Source organism: Athene noctua, chromosome 5, assembly GCF_965140245.1.
Source record: "Athene noctua chromosome 5, bAthNoc1.hap1.1, whole genome shotgun sequence".
NCBI lineage: Eukaryota > Metazoa > Chordata > Aves > Strigiformes > Strigidae > Athene > Athene noctua.
This window is the reverse complement of record NC_134041.1, coordinates 41,966,114-41,990,514: the sequence shown is the minus strand read 5'-3', so window position 1 is coordinate 41,990,514 and position 24,401 is coordinate 41,966,114. Positions and strand designations below refer to the sequence as shown.

At 37.7% G+C, this 24,401-nt stretch overlaps 1 protein-coding gene across 2 annotated transcripts in view; it reads left to right on the top strand.

Annotated features, from left to right (window-relative positions):
• LRMDA (leucine rich melanocyte differentiation associated) overlaps nucleotides 1-24,401 on the top strand; it is a 688,525-nt gene that overhangs the window by 574,117 nt on the left and 90,007 nt on the right. For both annotated transcript variants that reach the window (XM_074907186.1, XM_074907185.1), the window contains one exon: nucleotides 4,234-4,318. In XM_074907186.1, the coding sequence (XP_074763287.1) occupies nucleotides 4,234-4,318 (85 nt within the window). The remainder of the gene's footprint in view (nucleotides 1-4,233; nucleotides 4,319-24,401) is intronic.

The window sequence follows — 24,401 nt, the reverse complement described above, 5'->3', positions numbered from 1 at the left end:
TTTGTCAGTTTAAAAAATGGATGATGCAGTGATTTCCTTCATTCTTAATTGTAGTTTCCCTGTGGATATATTAAAAATCTTTTGAAATAAATCATACTTTCTTACTAAATCCAAGTTTTGCATCTGATAATGTGATATGTACCATTGGGCTGATCACTGCAATGTCACAATATTGTTTTCCATTTTTTATTTGAATGTAAATCACCAAATGAGAAGCAACAAGCTTTCAAGTTGCTAAGGTCATTTCTCTGTGACCTTACTACTAGATGACTTTGACAAGTGTTAAAACTGTGATGAATGAAAATAAACAACAGTATCACAGAAAACAAGTTTTCTTGATAGTTATGGGTCATACTTAGAGAAGGAGTATCATGCTGACCCCAAGAAATTTGCCTCTTCATCAGTTCCCTGAAAAAAAATGACTCACACTCTGAAATGCTGGAGATCTGAGATATTCCCAGACTAGATGAGAAACATGTTGCAAAGGAGAAATCCCAAGCACTTAAAATCTTTCTAAGGTAACACACAAGAGAATACTTAGTCTATGCCTTGAGCTCTATAATAAATAATAGTTTCTTAATTATTTTGGGTTTTGCTACCACATCTCATTCTGCACTCTACCGTCTCTCTTTTGGATGATATTTTGGTCAAGCTAAGATTTCTCTTTGTGATGTCCCCTGAAAATATTTTGGAATTAAATGTATTCGGCTAAGGAAATCTTCGTTTGTATGTATATGTGTGTATTGAAATAATTTTACTTACCATAAATGCACTGTATATCTGTTGAACCCTTGTCAGGAATGTGCCAACGTGCTGCTGGTCTTCCTGTATTGTAAAATTCATCAAGTATAATACATTAATGGCTACTACAGTTACTGGTGTCTATAGGTGTGTAAATAATTAGTGACATGCCTTAGAAATAAGGGTAAATATTAGTAGAGAAATACTAGGTTACAAATACAAGCTATGTGACACAAATAGAGGAATATCAATGGGTATTAATGCCAATATAGCCTAATATCAAGCCATATCTTACTCATCAACAAAACCTAAAATTGCCTAAGCAATAACCATTGCTTTACTTAAAATTACTCAAAGTTTATATTTTGGAGGGGTTTTTTGGTTGGGTTTTTTGTAGTTGTTTTTTTTTTTCCTCCTGAAGTTTCTACAGTATGTGTAATTTTGATGAATATGGTTTGAAAATACGGTACTCTTTTGTAGTCTTGTCTATTTAGTATCAAGTACAACAATTCTCGGCTTGGACAAAACTTGCAAATTAATATGAAGACAGAGACACTGCAATTTAGCAAGAGTTTGGTTATGTGCATAAGCTGTGAGTAGTCTTGCCTTTATTGGCCTTGTAACTTTTATACCTTATTCTATGATATACTGCAAAACTTGGATGACTTTTACACTTGCAAGAACACAAGTTTCTCCAGTAATAATTCTGTTAGAATTTCTTTACTGACCTCTTCCTATAAAACTGAAGCTACCTTTTTAACCAGCTTCCCTCAAATTTGTATTTGTAGTTACTTTCCACTGCAACAATCTGATGCATATGTCACAAACACTTGAAGACATAACTGTCATTTGTCAATACTGTCACTATCAAAATCTTCCTATGAATATTAAGACTAATACAATCTATACAAATCTCTTTGGAAAATGGCTTAGGGTCAAACGTCAGTATGTGGTGGGGAAAACAAATAGTTGTTTTTCTGCTGGTTCACAGGCTTACTCAGAAATGTGATTCAGAACTCCAGCTAGTGTTTGTGCAAAGCAACTTGATGATATTCCATAGAATTAAAGTTGCTCCAACTGAATATTTAGCTAAAAGGTAATGAAAACTGTTCTATATTTGACAGGGAATTATATACTGCACATGAAATAACAGCAAAACACCAATAAACAAACCTTCCCATTCTTGCTTTTCCTAAAATTGGAAATAAAGCTAAATTGCTCCTTCACTCCAATATCCTTTTTAGAAGCTCTTGAATTTTGCTCACTCAGTGGTATATTGCTGAAAAGGCAAAGCCTCTTCCAGTAATTTTAGGAAAACCTATCATCAAGCTGTCAGCAGTCTAAATTGAGATTAAAAGTACCAAAGAGAATCCTTCACTATTATCAGAGTCCCAAATAAGTACACTTGAATAGGCAGATAACATCTAGAGTGTACAGTTTGAGACCACTTATTCCTCCATCTTTTGGAGTGTTTTACCAGGATGAAGTCTAATGTTAAATAGTTAGTGACATTCTTCTTCTTGTTAAGACAAGAAGAACTCAGCCCAAAGAAAACAAATAGTTGTGAACTATTCTTGGATGCCTGTTCTTGGAATTCTCTTCAGTTGTCACATTGCTGGGTGTTAGGAGCATCTATCTCATCTTCTGAGATGTTATGTGCCCTCAGTTCATATTGGTCCTCAGAGGGAAGATTTCCAGTCCAGCGTAGATTAAGCTGCATGTTTAAAGTTCACTAAAATCAAAGTATTATTCACTCTAGCTGAAGGTGAGAGTTGTGTCTATAGCATTACCTCTCTGAAAAGGAGATACCCTGAAAAGGGTGTATTATCACTGGTGAATCAGCAGAGGCAGGTTTTTCTAGGTTTTTATTCATATATTCATATCTGATAAGTAGCATCCTTGCTGTTAAGGCAAAACTATCTCTATTAAAATAGATGTTTGTTTTGATGAAATTGATAGCTGGTCACCAGAACAAAAGCTTAATGTACTTACCTCTTAACATTTTAATATACTATCATCTAGGAGTTCAACAGCTATGACAGAAGATTTCTAAGTTACAGCCTTTAACAAACTATTACCATGATTAATTTTCATTACTATAAATTTCTGATTGTTGTTCTCAGGTTTAGTCTGGCAATTAAGATTTGAATTAGTATTGAAGTTTTTTTTCTTCTCCAAAATACTATAGTCCTATTTTATACTTTTATCTTAACCAGACATTGTAAATCTGGTTTTGAATTAATTTCAATTTTAAAAATTATAAATTTTGAGGATATGATTAATTATAAAATAAGAAGTAAGATTGAGGTAGATTCCTTTGATTGACATTTGCAGTTTATAAACCAATATATCATTAAGGAACAATTGCATAGAAAATAGCAATTATTTTTTCAAGACTCCCTCTTGTAAATTATCATGAGATTCAAGAAATAGTTTAACTTCTGTATTTATTTTCTATTAGAAATTACCATGTAACTTTTAGTGAACACTGCCCTTTGTGTCTTCCATTAAAACCCATCATTTTTTTTATGCATGTTGCAATGGGTGGATTGTAAACACTGCAGAGCTAACTCTATCCCTGAACGTGTTATCAATCCATCTAACTTTAACTGAATTTTAAAAACTGTGATAATGACTAATATTCAGCAACAAGATCCTTTATTTTCATATCTCCTCTTAACAGTGCAACACTGTTGCTCTATAAAAAATAAGATGGTAAATGTGACTTGGGTTTACATTGCTCTTTTCTTTAGAGGAAACATCCAACTGGATGAAGATTAGTTTATCGCAAACTATAGCTCCACAGTCTAATCTTTTAAAATTGGAATCATAGAATCTTGAAATTTTTATGATGGGGAAAGATTTGGGTTTCCTTTCCTCTCCCTTAACATTTTGCTTTTAAGGATTCTGAGCAAGTTGTCTTGGTACTTACTTCTTCAAATGTATTAGACTTCTGATGTGGGTTTTTAGTGTTTATTATTAATAATTCTATATACTTGTCTGCTTTCTTGCATTATAGGCAATATAATTTTTAAGAGATTCCTTCATTTAGGTCACAGGACAGGGGAATGGCAGAATAATTTTTTAGTTTGTTTTTGAAAAGTATGGTATCTTATCCTAGTGTTCTATTTTCTGACTCCTTTCTTACATGTGGACTTAGTCATAATTTCCTTTGTGTAAATATTAATCTGTCACACCAAGAAGAACATTTTTAACATTGCCCAGAGTTTTCCTGATAAAGAAGGAAATTTTTTGAAGCTGTGAGCTGTATGAAAATATTCTTTTAGTAATGATACCTAAGATCATTCTTAACTCTTGTGAGTACAGCTACATTGAAGGATTGCAGGCAGTCTTAAAAACAAATTAATCCTCCACAGCTGGTGACTCTGTGCACTTGTAACTAAGTTATAGCACTCGTCCTTCAGGTGCATCCTCTTTGTGTAGTCACTGACTTTCACTCAGAGTACTGATAATATTTGTTTTATCACACAGGCCTCTGGTGACACTGCCTCCACCTCTCCAGAGATACACTATACACCTCTGCCTTTGGGATCAAGGGACCTTACCAATCACAGAGGTATGAACTAGACTTTTATTGGTATGAACTGCTGGAACGTGGTAAGCTTTGCTGTAAGGCCTTCTCCGTACTGGTTCCTGCTCTATTGTGTTACAGATAAAACTGTGCCTTTCAAGTACTAGATGAGAAAACCATACCTGTCATGACTAGAGATTTTAACTCGTATTAAATAGGATTTAAAGGCAGTCTATTGGGAAAGCAAGTAAATGTGTGGATAATAATATTCAGTGATATGTTTTGTATGTATGAGAGAAAAATGTAAAGAGATTAGAGTACTTCAGTATTGCTATGATTACATACAGCATTGGTAATTTTGAGAGAATTTGTAAACTTTCTAATATTTTCAGAGAGAGAGCTTTTTTGCAGTTTAAAAATTTAGGGCTATAATTTTGAAATGTTAACACACTTTCATTGCACTAAAAAGGGAATCTTCTTTGTTTTTCAACATTAAAGGTACATCAGCATTCAATTTCCTCTTTCACCAATCCTTAGAACTTAAAAAGCACCTTGGGCAAATTCTCTAATTCCTTTTCATACCTGTAGAGCAAAAGTTCAGTGAACAGGTGAAAAACTGAAGCAGTTGGGAAGGGTGAATTCCAAGCTATTTCACCTTTGTTCTAAAAGGGAGAAATTTATAAAGCTTGCAGCATTTTTCAGCTTTAAGCCAGAGCAACAATACTCTTATTTATTGCCCATGTTGCACTTGCAAATCACTTGTGCGGAGGCAGGTTCTGCATAGGATACCAGAATCAAAGTCAGTATTACATTTATGAATTGATAGGACCTTAGTTTTACTGTGTGTTCAAATTCTGCAGCACTGCAGAAGATTGAGGCAACATTAGTAGCATACCTTGTTACTTGAAACCTTCTGAAAGAATCAGGCAGGCAATGCAACTGAATGAGGATCCATGATACAGGTGGGAAGGATGAGGAAAGGAACTGATTAGACTTTGATTTGTTACAGCCTATATCACTGTCGTTGTGCCAGGGCTAAAGATGGGTGTGAAGCTAATACATCCTGGTCTTGGTGTAAATTGATATGGTGCACTGGAAATCAGACGTCCTGAAAGTGCTGTAGTGCATTGCATTCTGACACTGAGCTCATATGGTAACTGATACTTTTTAAAGAGAAAGGACCAGACCAAAATCCTGAATTTGAGCACACACCTGGTCTTCAGAGGTTAAAAAAAAAAAAAAACAAATGAAAATAATCGCAACCCACTGCCTCCATAATTCCCAAGATATGTGTTGTGGCTTTGATTTTTAGGCCAGCATATTTGCTTTGAGATTGGATTTCTGGTGTTGGATTAAATGGATAGGGTCTACTAAGGCAATATGTAGAATGACAGAATGTTGTAAGTGCCCAAGTTCTATAAAAATACATGAAAAGTACCATTAAAAGCCAGGTATCCTCAGATTTATTTATTTAGATGATAGTGAATGAGAAGTGTGGCTTCATGGCTTATTTTGGAATCTGTCTTGATGAAAGAAATGCCAGAAGTATTCAGCATTAAAAGTTGTGTGCCTGAACTGATCTCTCTTGCAACAAAGCAATTGTGTGGCTCTAGTCATCTCTGCAGACGTGTCCATGTGGGTGTCTATTTAGAGCTGGAGCTTACCAGGTTCAAAGTACCACTGTCTTTGCTAGGGCTTGGGAATGCCCACTCTCTTACTTTGAAAAGGAAAATTATATTCCTTAAATTATCAACTTTTTACCCTTAGCTGTTCACATAATTCTTTATTACTTCTGTCTTTACTCTTCCCAGAACTATTCTGCTTTGCATGCTAAACATGTGCTAAAAAGTTCATTGATGATTAAGCACAGTTATAAATAAAGTGAATGGAGAAGAGAGTGTCATCCAAAAAAAGGGTAAAATTGGCCCTAAAAAGACTTTGTTATCATGATCTATTAAGTATTATATATATATATATATATATATATATATATAAAAGATATATTCACAAGGAAATAATTAAGAAAACTTACAAAAATTCCAGGTGTTGTAAATAAAGCTTGGAACAACCTGCTAGCAGGGCCCATTAACTCAACCAACTTCTTTTATACAAAGAAAAATCTCTAAGTTCACAAGCCCATAAAAGATTAATTGGAGTCAATAGAAAAATCTCCAAGAAAGGAATTAAATACTTAAACATGCTATTTTAGGTTCTGAATATCTTCATTTTTTATTCCTTCACTGAATTCTTTCAGTGTTGTAAAAAATGATTGAATCAACTGTTGCATATGTAAATATTGGCAGTTCTCAATGCAAGCTGGAAAGAAGAATGCTGTAAGTTTGCGAGTGCTTTTATTTGTCCCTGGAGAAACTTGTTTACCAGAATCTGAAAGTCTGGCAAATGGTTTGGTACAGCTTTAAATTGATTTTGCGGGGATTGGGCGGGGAAGCAGAAGCAAGCTGAATATTTTCATTGTGATTTCAGTCAGAAATCTTACTTGGACATTTCTTACTCTATTTAGCTATGAATTTTGCAGGGAGAGCAAAAGCATGTGTTGCACCATGCATCTTATAGCCTTCATCTTTATGCATACAGTATATTATTTCCAGACAGGATCTAGTCTTTTTAGGTTGACTCCATATTTTTTACAGACAATGTTCGGGAATTGTAAAAATCTCTTTCTCATTTTCAGAGCCCACAGAAAGAGCATATGACAGTGTGGAATCAGTGTGGAATGATAGAAAATAATCACTGTAAATATTCTTGAGTGTATATATAATAACATGAGACACACATTTTTAAGCTTTAGAAAATTTCTCCCCATCTCGGGAAGATTTTTTTCCCTTAAATTACATTGTTTAGACCCACTTTTCTAAGTTGAACCTTTACTCAGTCCCACTAAGCATATTTTTTATCAAAAAATGTATTGTCCTTCTATGCAAGTTTTAGAGACCTGACAAAAATATAACTTGATTCTTTGAGATCTAATTGCTCTCCCATTAGGCAAGCCTTCCAAAGTGGTAAATTTATAGCTAGCTTTATTTTTGTTTTGATTCCAAAGAAACGATGCCTTCCTTGATCTTTGTTAAACTAACATTTTGTATTTCATTTTATATGGATTTAGACACCAGTGATTTACTTGTGTGAAATTTGTACAATTCACTTATTGGGGTAAAACAAGTCAGTTTAAAGACGTGTCCTATTGTTGTACAATGTGCTTCATTTATTTTTAAGTTCTGTTGTTTGTGTAGTTTTTATTTTCAAATTTTCCAGTGAAACAAGATAAAATGGGCCCCAACTTTGTTTCTGCTTGTCCAGGTGTACCTTTACAGGAAAAAAAAAAAACAGTTATTGTTTTTTTAAATAGAAATGGCCATAGTCCCAATACAGAAAAGTAATGAAATGTAGTGCATTTTAGTAGCAATTTGCTCCAAAAATCTGGTTTGTTTATGTATTTTTTCTTAAGTGGTTTGTCTCACAGAATCACAGAACCGTCTAGGTTGGAAAAGACCTTGAAGATCATCCAGTCCAACCATTAACCTAACACTGACACCTTGCAACTACACCATATTCCTAAATGCTGTGTTAACCCCACTCTTAGACACCTCCAGGCATGAGGACTCCACCACCTCCCTGGGCAGCCCATTCCAATGCCCAACAGCCTGTTCTGTAAAGAAATGCTTCCTAACTTCTAGTCTAAACCTTCCCTGGTGCAACGAGGCTATTACCTCTTGTCCTATTGCTTATTACTTGGTTAAAGAGACTCATCCCCAGCTCTCTGCACCCTCCTTTCAGGTAGCTGTAGAGGGTGATGAGGTCTCCCCTCAGCCTCCTCTTCTCCAGACTAAACACCCCCAGTTCCCTCAGCCGCTCCACGTACGACCTGTGCTCCAGACCCTGCACCAGCTTCGTTGCCCTTCTCTGGACACGCTCGAGTCATTCAATGTCCTTCTTGTAGTGAGGGGCCCAAAACTGAACACAGGAATCGAGGTGCGGCCTCACCAGTGCCGAGTACAGGGGCAAGATCCCTTCCCTGTCCCTGCTGGCCACGCTATTGCTGACACAAGCCAGGATGCCATTGGCCTTCTTGGCCACCTGGGCACACTGCTGGCTCCTGTTCAGCCGGCTGTCAATCAACACCCCCAGGTCCCTCTCTGACTGGCAGCTCTCCAGCCACTCCTCCCCAAGCCTGTAGCTCTGCTGGGGGTTGTTGTGGCCCAAGGGCAGCCCCCGGCATTTGGCCTTATTGAAACTCCTCCAGTTGGCCTCAGCCCGTGGCTCCAGCCTGTCCAGGTCTCTCTGCAGAGCCTCCCTACCCTCGAGCAGATCAACACTCCCACCCAATTTGGTGTCATCTGCAAACTGACTGAGGGTGCACTCGATCCCCTCGTCCAGATCATCAATAAAGATGTTAAACAGGAGTGGCCCCAAAACTGAGCCCTGGGGGACACCGCTTGTGACCGGCCACCAACTGGATTTAACTCCATTCACCACAACTCTCTGGGCCCGGTCATCCAGCCAGTTTTTTACCCAGCAAAGCGTGTGCCCATCCAAGATGTGAGCAGCCAGTTTCGCCAGGAGAATGCTGTAGGAAACAGTGTCAAAGGCCTTGCTTAAGTCAAGGTAAAAAACGCCCACAGCCCTTCCCTCATCCAATAAGCAGGTCACCCTGTTGTAGAAGGAGATCAGGTTTGTGAAGCAGGACCTGCCTTTCATAAACCCATGCTGACTGGGCCTGAGCATCTGGTTGTCCCACATGTGTTGCGTGATGGTGCTCAGGATGAGCTGCTCCATCAGTTTCCCGGGCACCGAAGTCAAGCTGACAGGCCTGTAATTTCCTGGATCATCCTTCCGACCCTTCTTATAGATGGGCATCACGCTGGCCAATTTCCAATCTGTCGGGACCTCCCCAGTCAGCCAGGACTGCTGGTAAATGCTGGAAAGTGGCTTGGCGAGCACCCCAGCCAGCTCCTTCAGCACCCTCGGGTGTATCCCATCTGGTCCCATAGATCTGTGTGTGTCTGTGTGATGCAGCAGGTCACTGACTGTCTCCTCCTGGATTGTATGGGTGTTGTTCTCCCAGTCTCTGTCTCCTATGTGAGGAGGCTGGATTCCCTCAGTGCAACTAGTCTTGTTATTAAAGACTGAGGCAAAGAAGGCATTAAGCACCTCAGCCTTTTCCTCATCACTTGTTACCATGTTTCCTCCTGTGTCTAGCAGGGGATGGAGGCTCTCTCTGATCTTTCTTTTGCTGTTGAAGTACTTATAGAAACATTTCTTGTTATCCTTGATTGCTGAAGCCAGATTAATTTCCAGCTGGGCTTTAACCCTCCTGATTTCCACCCTGCATAGCCTCACAGCCTCTCTGTAATCACTGTGTGTGGCTAGCTCCTTTTTCCAAAGGCTGTAAACTCTCCTTTTCTCCCTAAACTGCAGCCAAAGCTCCCTGTTCAGCCAGGGTGGCCTTCTCTGGCATTGGCTTCTCTTAGAGCACCTGGGGACCACCTGCTCCTGTGCCATTAACACTTCATTCTTAAAAAAAAGTGTCCAGACTTCCTGGGCCCCTATGATCTTCAGGACTGTCTCCCAAGGGATTCTGTCCAGCAGGTGCCTAAACAGGTCAAGGTCAGCCCTTTGGAAGTCCAGGATGTCAGTTCTGCTGCCCCCTCTCCTGGCCTCTCTAAGAATAGACAATTCTATTATTTCATGATCGCTGTGCCCTAGTCGGCCTCCAACCACCACATCATTCACCAGTCCTTCTCTGTTCACAAAGAGGAGATCCAGCAGGTCACCTTCTCTGGTCAGTTCACTCACCAGCTGTGTCAGGAAGTTCTCTCCCACACATTCCAGAAATCTCCAGGACTGGTCCCGCCCTGCTGTGTTGTATTTCCATCAGATGTCTGAGTGGTTAAAGTCTCCCACAAGAACAAGGGCAAGCAATTGTGAGATTTCTCCTAAGTGCCTGTAGAATATTTCATCCATGTTTCTGTCCTGGTTGGGTGGCCTAGAGTAGACTCCTACTACATCATCTGCCCTGTTGGCCTTCCCCCTGATTCTAACACAAAGACGCCCCATGCTGTCTTCACTATACTTGTGTTTGAAGCAATCATAACAGTCCCTAACATACAGCACCCCCCACCACCTCTCCTTCCTTGTCTATCCCTCCTAAAGAGCTTGTAGCCATAAACTGGCGCACTCCAGTCATGAGAGACATCCCACCATGTTTCTGTGATAGCCACTACATCATAATTTTGCTGCTGCATCATGGCTTCAAGCCCCTCCTGTTTGTTACCCATGCTGTGTGCATTGGTATACATGCACTTCAGATGGGCTGATGTCCCCAGCACCTTTTTGCATTTAGAGGTCCTAAGTCTAGCCTGACCTTTCACAGGTGTTACCATGGTCAGTGATCCATCAATATCACTTGCATCTTTGTTTTGCTGCATTTCTCTATCCCTTGCCTCCACTGAGATGGCAGGGTGGGTGTCATTGCTGTCACAACAGCCCACAAACTCTGGTAACCTACCCTGGGGCTTATGTCTGGGAGTTCCAGTTTTGTCCCCTTCCCCCTTCAAATCTAGTTTAAAGCTCTCTCAATAAGCCCAGCTAACTCCTGCTCCAAGATCCCTTTTCCCCTCTGGGACAGGTGCATCCTGTATACAGGATTTGGCACCCTGTATAGCAACCTATGATTGAAAAATTCAAAGCCCTGCTGCTAACACCAGTCTTGGAGCCACAAGTTCATCTGCTGACTTCTCCTGTAATCATCCTCATCCATCCCTACAACTCAAGGGATGGAGGAGAGCATTATTTGTGCCTCTGACACCTTAACCAGTTTCCTCAAGGCCCTGAAATATCTCTTTATTGATACAGGGCTTCTCCTGATAATATTGTTGCTACCTCTCAAAAAAAACAAGAGAGAGTATTAGTCCTTAGGTCTCACTGGAGTGGGGAGTTTTACGGTGAGGTCCTTTACCCAGGCCCCAGGAAGGCAGAAAACTTCCCTATGAAGTGGGTCCAGTCTGCATATGGGGCATGCGACACTCCTTAGAATGGAGTCACCCATTACCATGACCTTTCTGTGGTTCTTTTTAGAATTGGTTTTAATACATGGTCTAGAGAGACCTGACCTTGGTGGTACATTTTTGTTCCTTATTGACAGTTGATTAACTGCATGCATACAAAATCTTGAAATAGAGCTTTTGGTTCTCAACATAGTTGAAACTGATGGAAAAAGAAATTTTAAAATTGTAATAATGCAATTTTAAGGATAATTTGCTTGATATGTGGAAAAAAGCTTCCCATCCTCCACTCCCCTCAGATTGTATATTCCTTTTTCTTAAAGGCATCTTTGGTAAGGAAGTTCCTTTGTTATGTGTAAGCATTCAAACTAAATTGCCTTCTAAAAAGAACAGTGCTTTCCAGTTGGTGGGGAAAATAGTAATTTATCATTCTCTTTCTTGAGAAGCAATATTACTAAATCATGACTATCATGAAAATCTGTTTTTCCATATTAAAAAAAGTGCTGGATGCCCTTTGTATAAACAGTTATTTTATAACATTGTCTATTACCTGATTTACTTGAAAACCTATTCATTTGCCAAAGCCATTTGGTTTCCAGTAACATTTTACAAATTACTTCTTTTCTTGCACTCTTGCTTCTGGGAACAACCAGTGGTAAGTCTGTCCCATAGCTTACTGGTAAAAGGAAGAAGAAGCAGTTTCCATTAAAAACTAAGCCTGTATTTATGTAAGTAGTTTTTAGAGCCCTTAGCTTGGATTTATGCCAAGGTTTAATAGTTCCAATCTATTCTGGCTTGTAAGAACTTCCTGAACAAATCCACTGTCCTGTTTTGGTGTCTATTCTGTTAATTATCCAAGTGTTCTGGTATGCACAGACATTACATTTTCTCATTTTATATTTGAATGATGAGTGCCCAAATTGTTATTTATTCTACCAATATGCTTGAGTCAACCGATAGACACATTTTCTTATTTTTTGAAACAAGTCTAATCTGAGTTTGAAACTCATAAACTGAGCTCAGAAGCAATGGCCAGAAATCCAGGGACAGAGTACTTTTAAGCTTCCTATTAACCCTCTGAAGGTAATATGATAAAACATTTTTGAACAAAGGAAAAGAGAGGCTCCTTCTGTTCTCAGTTTCTCTTTTTGTCTGATAGGATTGTGCTGGACATTCGTTTTGGCATGAAGATCTTTCCAAACTTTCCCATTCCTAAGCAAGCAAAAGCATGTAGGCATATAATCTGTTAGACACTTGAATTTGATCTGTCTGCTTGTTTTCTATAATCTTTATACGGTGCTGCTGTACTCAGAGTGTTTGGCATATTAAATTTTCAGTAATGACTGGTATGACTATATGGAATGCATTCTGATTGATTTTTAGGGTGTACCATACATAAAATCCAACTACTATCTTTGTAGGAATTGAGATATGCACTAGGTCAAGGTAGAGTGTACTTTAGAATGCACAGCAATCATTTAGCCATCCATTTGTGCTGGAATTTACAATCCAGTAGATGTCAAAGAACATCTATTCTACTTTCAAAATTTGGTGTTGGAGGAAAAAGATAGAATTTTTGGAGAGCCAGAGAGAGTAATGTAATTTATGTGATGCATGAAAGCCCCAAACTATCCTCTGGGGATTTACTTGTTCTACCTCAATTTGCTCAGCCTGCTCATACTTTAGAAATTAACATTCTCAGGTTCATCTGGAACTAATAATGTCTATTGATCTTTCAAGAATTTAGTCTAGTATTTTAAGATAATACTTTAAACTTTCTGAAGTAAAATTATAAAATTGACACACGCTTCTTAATGATAAATGTTAATACCAAAAGTTCTTATTTTTGAAGGCTTTTAACTCCATACACATTCATTATGAAAAGCCATGCTGTCTTTATATCACAGACATAAAAGGAAAAGGAAATTGGTTTGCATGAAAACTTACTTCCTGAAAACTTACTTCCAGAAAGATAATTAACCTGTTTATATTATGATTGCAGTCTTCTCTGTTGTTATTGACACTGTTGGTAGGTCCTTGTATTTTCAAGCCAGAGGCTTATTTAGAGTTTAAAGTTGATGGCTAGGAAAGTCACAAAGCAATTTATGTAGCTAGTTATCATAATTAGTTAGTTTTCTTAATGTGAAATGCACTTTATGCTTATCCGTTGATTTTTCTGTTTATCTGCAGCAGCTCATTGTAAGCTGTCCAAAAAGAGAACAATAATAAAAAAACCTGCAGGTAGTACTTTATTGTTTAGTTAATCTAAGGAATCTTAAACAAATTTTTAACAAATGGTGCCTGATATGTCTGTAAGAAGTATTTGCTTTAATTTGTCTAACAACTAAGAATAGGATGAATGAGAACTGCAAGCAGATGCAATGTATGGAAGTTCTGTATCAAGCAGAGGTGCTGTCAATAGTGAGAAATTTTCTTTGTTGGTTTACATGAGGTGTCCTTTGTAAATGTAATAGTTTTTAAGCTGCATGATGTTGTGATGAATGATAAACTGCATACCTCTTAGGCCAGGATCTTCTGACCATGAGATGAATAACCTTTACAACAAACAAACAAACAAAGTTCACAGTAACATGGGATAGACAAGATCATATTTTCCAGGGGCAGGAACTCTCAAAAATAATCTGTGACATATCCTATTAATGCTAGGAAATATGTCCCAACAGTGAGTTGTGCTGTGCTCATGACAGCCTTAAGGGGAGTGGGTGGAAATCCTCATCTTTTGTCATGGTGGGAGAAGATTAAAATAAGGAGTCTGTTATTGGCGGGGGAGGGGGAAGGAAAATATAAATATCTCATTTGGCTTGCCTTTATAAAATGAGAAAGTGGGTTCTAGTCCTTTGGTTCATGTGTCAGTTTGGGAAATTGACGTTAATGGAAGCACGAGACATGAGAGAAGCATGGAAAGCTAAGCGATGGCAAAGATGAGTGCCAATGTGAGATAACACTTGGTTAAGAAAAGATTTTGTTTTCCTGTCTTAGTTTTCCTTAGTTAATGGAGTTTGAAAGAAAAAAATCTTTCAGAGGTGGATTGGAGTCCTTGTGGTTTGGAGGTGTGAGAAAGTAATGTCAGATGTTTAAAAAAAGTCTGTTGTGAGTTGTTTTGGTGCAGCTGAGAGAAAAGCAGTCCAAGCCTTTCTCATAGCCACTGCTGGATGTCCCCTGCTTATGCTTGTAGACCTGTCAAATCTTCCACTTGGAGATGAGATGAACATTACTGACTCATGTCTGTTTCTTCAGTGGTGCAGCTAATTTCATGCTTCTTTGATTTTTCTCTTCCAAGCTGCACTCTAGTTTACTGTCTCCTCAGCTTTTCTAAAATGGTTGCTTTGGGGGGAGAAGAATAGGTAGAAGGGATGAGTGAAACAATGTAGGTGGGAGGAAATGCTAAAAGGCATGTTTCCTTACACTGGCTTACTGCCATGAAATGCTTTCATCTGATAACAGAAGCCCACCTGTATTGGTATTTGCTCCAAGTCTGCAAATGCATCAGACATCTGTCCCAGTTGTGTGAATTAACACACAGTCAAAAAATGTTGCCTTTCAAAGGAATTGAGAGGTCCGGTACACATACACATGATCCATTCAGCTCTCAGCCATGGAGTGATTTATCACTAGGCAGTAATGAAAGAGCAGATTAAAGAGGGTTTCATGTAGTACCTCTCCTGAGCCCTAATCTCTTTGTTTACTGGAGTGGAACGACCATGGTGGTCTTTTGCGGACCAGTTTACCTCACTTGGTCAGTAGTGATAGTCTCTGCCAATGCCTGCATGTTTCTTTGTAAAGCACAAAGACTTTCTCATATGTGGAATAAATTGTGGCTGGATTTGAGTGTGACCTTGACCAATATGGTTCAAGAAATACATTATCTGGATCATTGGGTTCATGTTCTTGTCACTTATAGGGTGAACACTTTCTTGTCTGTGTATACAAGGAATGTTGGATTTAAATCAGGAGACTGTAGATTATTACAACTTCAGCACTAAAAAGTACTGTTATCTTGTATATTGCAATGATGAGAGCAGCTAGTCATGTGAAACTTGGGTGGGGTGAATAAGTTAGGGATGATATATAAAGTGACTTGCAGTTTTGTGCAAAGACTTTCCTGATGGTCAGAAAAGTTAAGATTCGGTTTTAATTGGCAACATATTTTAATTTGTGAGGCTTCTTTGTGTTCTGTGGTTTGAAAGTGAATCCAAGGGGTGTGACCAAGTTGACCAGAAGTGAGTTTTAGGAGGATCACTTTCCTGGCGCACTATGTCTCTGTGGGAATAAAATACAGTTGCTTCTTTGCAGCAGGACTTTAAAAGACAAAACAAGAGTAATTAAGTGGGTAATCAAGTTTAGATTAAAATTTTAATAAATGTCTAAGGAGTTGGGCACAAATTTCCAATTCTGCATCTAATGGGAATAAGGAGTCTAAGTCTCAGGCAACTTTTCAAAATCGTCAACATTTTTTTTCCAAATATTACCAAGACTCATTTTTCCGCAGTGCACATTCCCCAATCTGACTGTTGAAAACCTGACCATTTTCCATATTTTTGTCACTATTCCCATAATTTCTGAGGTTTTCATTGCAATGTTTCCCATATTTGCCAAAAGTAACCTATCAGCCTAGGCCCCAGTCACCCATACAAGTGTCACATCAGAGGGAATATGATTAATGAGGAAAAAACTGTAACTTCATATTTTTGGGTAGACTAGAAAGTGTCTGATATTTCACAACATAGCTCATTTTGTCATGCTGGCAGTAAGAAACTCAAGCTCCAAGCAGTGTGACTATAAAGTGGCAGAAAAACATAGAAAACATTGGCTTCTCTAAGTGGAAACTTGGGATCCAAAACCATAAACCTATCTAAAATCTTCTTTAGGTATGTAGGAGAACTAATGATGCAATGAGTCTGCAACTGGCAATTTAAAAAAAAAAAAAAAAAAGTCTAGTAAATTTGCCATTGGCCTTAACAATCCTTCACAATAAAGAAGTCCAGTCATGAGCTGCGGTATTATAACCCTTCTAGAGAAATCAGGTTCAAAGCACATACAGTGCTGTGTAAATACAGTCTCCTGAGAGATCCCCATGTTTAGTTAGCACTCCAGCCTAGCCTGTTTTTGCAGGAGTCCTCCAATTTTATCTTTCAGGCATTTTTACAGCCTCATTGGAACAAATAAACAAACATCTGGAATCATGTGGTATATTTAATTAAAAACTTTTTGTTTGGCCAGAAATAGTAAAATCATGAAAAATTGCCTGTCTCCAGCTCAGAAAGGCCAAATGATGAAGCTGTTGGCTACAGACAGTTTTACAATGTACTGAAATTCATACATATGCACACCTGCTACAAGCCCCCCCCCCCCCCCTTTATTTTGATTCATAACCATTAATGACTGTTTAGTGCACAGATTGTAACCCTTGTTTAAATGGGAATTTACTGTTTTTAATAACATACAGACACGTGTTGCTATATTCCATACAGCCTGTACTGTTCTGTAGTACACAGACAGTATAAAGCTTTATACCATTGGTTAGAAAAAAATAATCTTTACAGTACATGTTCCATTTGAGTATTCTGTCTTATGAGTGTGCTTTAATGCCAGAGGCAGTAGATATCTGCCCCATGCTAAGAGTCTGTGTATCAAATATTGCAAATGTGAAAGATGGTGTTTTCTCATTAAAATTAATCTGTAATGAAAATGTAAATTTTCATTGTTTCATTTAATGCGTTTTTTTGAGCAAAATTTCAGGACATTCTTGGTGCTTTTGCAGATGAAACTGCTTGCTGTCATCTGAGATATTACTGTATGGTCACAAAATATTCTACAGACCAGGATTATTATTTATGAAAAGTAATTTGCCTAATGGACTGCTACCATTTTGGATGCAAAAATATAGGCCTTTGAATATATGGGACATAAAAGATTATTTTTGAGTTTGTACATTTCAGTTTCTAAACAGCTGAACCTTCTCTGAGAAAAAAAACCTACATGCACACAAAAGTACTACTGCATCTGAATATTGTTCACAATTCTTCATATTGCTTATGATTGAAATAATTTGGACATACTGTTTTGAGTTGTATTTCTCTGAGGATTTAAACTACTGAGCAAGATAGGATTCTTACGTGACCTTGGCCACTGTCCTGTGGTTAATGTTACTGAGTTGAATGAAGAGGACATGGGTGTCATTAGAAACAAAGTACTAATTCCCACATAGTGAATACATGTAGAACCCTACTTTAAGATTTGGAGGGGCAAAGGAATTTCCTGCACAGTCAGAAGGGCAGCTATCTGCACAACAGCAATGAAACTATTTTATCGCCTTGTGTGTTGGTTCTTTATAGTGCACGCAACTTGCTATAACATAGTTACACGTTTTGGAAGAAATGTTTCTTCCAAACTATGAACACCCACAAAGATGCAATGTATTTTGCATTTGTTTATTCAGTGTCTGCGCTGTGCTAGTATTTGGTGAATGTTCCTTTCTTTAATTTTGTCTTCAGGAAAGACAGGGGTATCTTTCATTGTATATTATTATGCATGAAGAGAAAGCTGTCAAGATTTGATAGGATACAAATATCTGTATTGATGATCTAATGATATGTTTGTTGATCAAAGTTCCTTCCAGAGCTCTGAAAGCAAATGTTAAGTAGGTTGACAACTTCCCTTTTCCCCGTTTTTGTGGTATTTTTGTGGTCTGTTAGTAGCCTCAGTGTCAGAAAAGCAAATGATAGGAAGTACTGTGACATTGTTCATTAGCTTTGTATGCCCTTAAGCAGAAAGATCACACCTGGGGAGAAGAAGGGGAGGAGACAGAGAGGTAAACAATAAGTATAAACAAGTGAAATTGTTTTGTGTCCCTTATCAAACAGAGGATGACTGATGCTTTTGTTGATGTTCATTGTGTTGCCTTTTACAGTTTGAGAGATTTTGAAAGTTATTTCTATTTATACAGGATGAAATTATTTTACTGCATGATTGACAACATTGGTATGTTTTCTAAGACCCTTTTAAGAAAGCTTGTCTGTGACTCTAAAGTGCTTAGTAAACCTAGGCAACCACCTGAAAGACCCCCCACCTGTGGCTGCATAAACTGAAATGAAGAATGGAAAATAACCTATTGAGTATGCACTTTCCCACCTACTGAGAGCAAAATGCAATGCAGTGCAATTTTAGTACTTGCGTGCCACTGGGAAAAATAGACTCCTAAAATCACATAGTGAAGCACTGGAAAAATTCAGCGAATTTGTACTAAGCGCTATGTTATAAAACCTAAGGAACCGTAAGCTTTGCTTCTCAAGTGAAACAGATTTGTATTGCAGTTCTGTTAGAATGCCTACCAAATGTAATGATGATATTCAGCACAGTAGTCTGAAGAAATGTAAGGCTAGTGAATAAGAGTCCTTTCACAGAAATTCTGTGCAGAGGATGATGCCAGCAATCCTTGTGATGTCTACTTAAAGACCAAGCAAGACTGCAATCCCAGGATTTATTTTCTTTTGCTCAGCGTTGGGTGACGTACAGAGAGATGGAAAGAGCATGTGACCCAAGCTAGTTCTTTCAAAACAATTTGTGGTAGTAGACAAGGCTTCTTAAAATTAATAGAGAACTAATCATGTCTTTTCTGAGTGGAGTTAGGATATGCGTGTACCAAAATTACAGGGCTACCATGACAATGTGCTGGATTTCTTTGCATTAGCTTAGCTTCCTCACCATGAGCTGCTGCAGTAGTGGCAACTGCAGTAGCGTTTAGGACTGTATTTAGTCAGACATGTACTTAGGAAAACTGCATCTATCCCATTTCTACCACTTCCTCATAGGAGGAAAGCAACTCCCAGACAGTATTTTTCCTGAACTGTGAGTGGGAGCAGCCTGTCTTAACAGTCATTTTTGTTTTCATTAAATCAAAGGAGCAGGCTCAATGGAAATAATCCCTTGGGCCCTGGTGGAAAAGCTAGAATCTATCTTCAAGTAAAAAGGTTGGCAAAGAGCCCCCCTCCAAATCAACCAAATGCACCCCACCACCCCTCCCAAACTCACCCAATTAATTAAGTTGTCAGATTGTCTCCTTCTTAGAGGAGGTGAATCATAAATTCCATGAGGTGGAAAAAAGAGAGCAACTTTATAATAGATAGATTAAATATAAACTATTGGATCATTCAGACGTAATTGGGTGCTGTCTAATGCCAACCATTACTGATGTAAAGTACATGATGTGTCAAGAAAAAGAAATACCAGGTGAAATTACACTAAGGTAAAAAGGAGATATATAGGCATCCATTCAGCTGCTAATTGTGGATGTAAAGTTCGCCTCTACCCTGTAATCTGATGCTAGATAACAATGACAGTAGAAACGTGTAGAATAGCTGAAGGAGTCCCTCTCCTAACTGTTAATCATCGCACTACTTTCTTTTCACTTTTGTTCCGCTCTGTCATAATAAAAAGTAATCCCTTTACCAAGGTGAATTTAATAATAAAGTAAAAGAGAAGCTGTCAGCTAAATTATTTTTTTGTGTTGAAAAATGTGTTTGCTATAAAGGAGTATAATGGCTCTATTCAGTGGTCCCACAAATGTGCAGAATTAGAACATTAAGAGATGCTATGAAGGAGAAAGTGCTTGAAATGTTGTTGATGTCTGTAAATTTTCTTATTCTGCCAACCCTTATGTGCTTTTTTTCCACTGTCTGAATGTTTAGGGAAGATAGCTGTTCAGATCTGGACAAAGTGAACCAGTTAAAATAGATTGTGAGACTTGTAAATGGCATTCATTTGGGAGGTTTAGGAAAGAGGCAGAAGAAGTTCCCATGAGAAACTAAAATATGAATTGCAGTTAGATAAATAAAAAGTGTAAAGTGCAGGTATGTTCTGCAGAGTGCAGAGAAAACTTGGAAGCATTCTAGTGGTTACTTGGTCAGTGAGAATAGATACTAGCTTGCTGTGGCTGATACGGTAGCTAAAAATGCACTGAGCAGGAGATCTGTGTAAGAAAAGTCACAAGCAGGAAAGCCGGAATGCACCTGTAACCATAAATCATCCATCCCCTATAGAGACAGTATTTTGATGACAGATTAATATTTAGGATCTAAAATCATTCCTTGACAACATGCCCCTAAAGAAACTATGGTGATTCAGCAGGGAGTCGAATCTTACTGTCATTCTTTTTTTCACTACCACAGGCAGGAAAGGTGAAGCATTAATACTGCTACTGTGAAGTTCTGGAGGTTGTTCAGGATTTGATTTAGGGTATGTGAGAGACCAAACATAGAGGTATTCTGCCAAAATTTTAGAAGGTGCCCATTTCTAAATTAGCTAAAAAAGTTGTGCACTACTTCAGTCCCATGTAGCCAGTTTGGGAAAGCAAACAGTATCTGATGCATAAAATGAGGTCCTGAGAGTAAGGAACCCAGTTTTAAAATCTGTTTAACTATTTTGGTTGGTGTTATAGGAGTTATTAACAATTTAAACAAACTTATTCTGATAACACTGAGTTTTAACTGGTTCCTTCTTCAGAAAATACATTTAAGTAAATAAAGGTGCAACAGCAAGTTCTAATAACTATGATATGTGAAGCTCAAACTCACTTTACCGTTTATTCTAAGTATTTTTAAGTATGGTGATGGAGCAAAGAGTGAAATACAAGCCAAAAACCAAAATAGGGGTGGTCAAGCTAACATTTATACTTTTTAATTAAAAGATTTAGTGCATTCCTTATCTTAAGTTTTTACTTGTTTTGTTATTGTTTTTTCTTCAGAGATTTGGAAGATTTTTCTGAAGTTGCAAAGCAAATTGTGTAATACCAGTTTGTAGGTATTTTGAAATACCCTAATTTATGGATTTTGAGAATTTTTTTTTCAAAATACTATTCTATTATTTCTTAATTTTTAAAAGTCTGATTTTTGTTTCTTGTTGATTCCCAGATTCATAAGCTTAATAGAGAAGATTTTTCAGTCAGTCTAGGGGATGGTTTTTCTGATCTATAGTGGAAGCATATATGTTAGTACAAGAAGGGAATCTCTAGGCAGTTTCTCTCCCTGGCTGTAGTTAAATTTGCAGAAGATTATGGGGAGGAGATCCATACACATACTAGGTATCTCTATGCTTTAAACCAACTACCTGCAGGACTTTTAGCCATGCACATATGGCTGGATATATGATGAGGCTTTTCAGATTTTCAGCCAAGTCTTCATTTACAGGGTAATGAAATGTTGAGGGAGGGGTGGAAACGAGATACATACACATGTAGAGATTATGATGTCATATGTAGTGAGGTATTGCTGTGTTGATACTTCTCATAAATTCATTCCAAAACAATTGCTGAGCAATATTTGTGTTAAAATCTTTGAGGATGAGAGGTGCTATGTATGCATACGTGTAATATCCTCTGTATTACCCATTGTCTGCTGAGCTTCTGAGGAAAGTGCCTTCATCTCCATAGAGCTTCCCTGCCTACTCACTAAACTACAGCTGTATTCCTTACTGCTAAGCTCAGGCATCTTGGGAACAAATTTATGTCAGTGGAAGCATCTAAATATTCTTTCCCCTATAGGTAAAATGTAGTTGAGCATCACAGCTAAACAATATGTCAGTTTTGTGTTGCATCCTAGAGCCTAACCCCAAGTAGCTTAAAAGTTTGTTGACAATATAGCAGGAGAGTAACTCCAAGAAGAACTTCTTCATAAGTGTGAACATTTCCTGTAGTGTCTACATAGATACTAGGAAACTTTTATCTGAATATTGATCTTCAGTTTTTTTATTTTGTTTCCCAAGCTCTACATGGAAACAGAATAAAGGGAAGCTTATGGGTAAATTCTACCCAAGACATATGCATGATTTCTGCTCCTCTTTTAAAGTAGTTTAAATGTTTTGATTGGTCATCATCAATACTAATATTTTGGTGATTCTTGATTTGGCTATAGTCTTGGAGATGCCTAAGAACAGCTTGATGAGTTTAACCTCTCTAATGAGAGCTTGATAGATAATGTTTAAATTAGAAGAGGGAGGGGGGCAGTGTGAAATAGATCATATTGTAATTTCAGTAATCAAATGCACTGAAATATGTAATTGAAAAGATAGTTATGAATCTTAAATCTTAGGATGGCTGTCATTTCTTTTAGTCTATGAACAATGACAATCATAATTTGAAGATGAAATACGGTCAGAGCTTCTGTCTCCTTGACAATCACTGCAATATTTAGACAAAAAAGTGCACTCTCATAGATTTCATTAGTCAAACTCATGCTTTTTACCTTTTCCCTCATGTAACTCTAATACCCTGTGAGAAGCCTAGACAAGCAGAATTGAGTGTTATCTCATACAGACATAAAAGAAATTACATATGACTATGTAAAGCCAGAGAAATTTTAAGGATGATCCCAGAATTTGCTTGTATGACCCAGGAAATAATAGGGTTGCATTTGAAGAGTTTCAGTTTGCTTTTAAGCAATTACAAAACCTCCTCTAACTGATTTAAAGCCTCCCTCTACATTTTCCTGTGCATGTTGCATAGATGAATTAAGTTTTTTAAGATCATTTTTTCATATGTTGTTCCCTTGATACTTAATAAAGAAAAGTTAAAAAAAAAAAAAAGAAAAAAGAGAAAAACTAGCAGCACTGGGAAAGGCTTGAAGAGCAACTTTGGCTAACGAGCTAGAGAGAGTGAAGAGATTCTGATTAAGAAAGCAATCTGCATTTATGAAGTATCTTGTATGTAGAGTGTCTCTGGGCACTTACAATGCAATAATCTGTGGAGCTTGGCTAAGCAAGTGAAAAAGCTTGAAAGAATGGGAATTTTGAAAGCAGGGAAAGAAGGGAGCTTGATCTAATGTCATAAGGCAGGGAGCTTTGGAGCCTTGGGGCACAATTAACAAAGGGTCTGGCACCTGCCGTCTCCAGTCTTTGTTTAGAGAAAGATTTAGGAATTCTGCTCATGGATTGATGGATTGTGTTTCCTTTTCTTGACTTCAACCCACCATGGCTCAGAATCTATCTGAATACCTGTGTGGTAATAACACATCATATGCATCCTTGACTCAAGAGTATTAGGGAAGGGTTGCTTACTGAAGCTCATGAGAGAATTCCTCTTTTTTTGTCATGCCCCCCCCCCCTTTTTTTTTTTTTTTCCCCTGCTCTTTTTAACATCAGAAAGGTGATTTTAAGAGGAAACAGGCACAGGGGATTTTTGCTGCTTTTAACTGTAGGATTATTGCAGAATTTACCTAGTTTCATTTTATTTATTTATTTTTATCTGCTACTGACGTAGATGGTATGTCTACTGAAAGGTCAATGCTGGCCACTACTGTTTCTTACTAAAACACAGGAAGAACTTTAATTACATATATTCTTCTTTGGAGGGAAGTTGAGGGGTCTGGGTACTACTAAGTTTCCTTTACTGTTCTTGAGGATGTTAAGCTTTTTCCTTTTGAATGTATAAATGAGCAGTTTTCTCTTACAGCAATATTGTCACCTTATTTGAGTATAATGAAATCTTTTATGGGCCCATTGTCAAGCTTGTGTAGCAAGAAGTTATCCATGGCCCAGTGAATTTACTTAGTTAAATGGGCAAGATAGGCAGTGAATTAAAAAAAAAAATGCTGTTTTCCTTACTTTTATATTTTAGAAGGTGAGGCAGAAAGCACTGTGTACAGTGGGTAAGCCAAAATGGTTGTGGCACTGTAGGGACTTAAGTATCCTAATTCTTGGTCCATGGATTTAATAATGAGAACACCCCATCCAGTATGAATTTTTACAACAAATGCACACATGCTGTTTAGATAATTTTAACAGTATGTCCTTTATCACTGCTGTCTACAGAGTGCTTGTTTTCATGGTACTGAGTTAGTTCTCCTGTCGGGATCATTCTGACTTTCCCATATCACTTCTATTTTTGCAATTTGGCAATGTATTTGTACATCTTTTAAAACTTCCTACAGGATAGAATGAACATATTGAGCATGATCAGAAGCACTGCATAGTCATGGTAGCTTGTGTAGTTCAAAACATAGTTAATGCTGATGAATAAATCTCATGAAGTATAAAAAAATAACAGAAACAGGTGGGAGGGGATATAGACAGGCAGGTGAAAGTTAACAATGCTG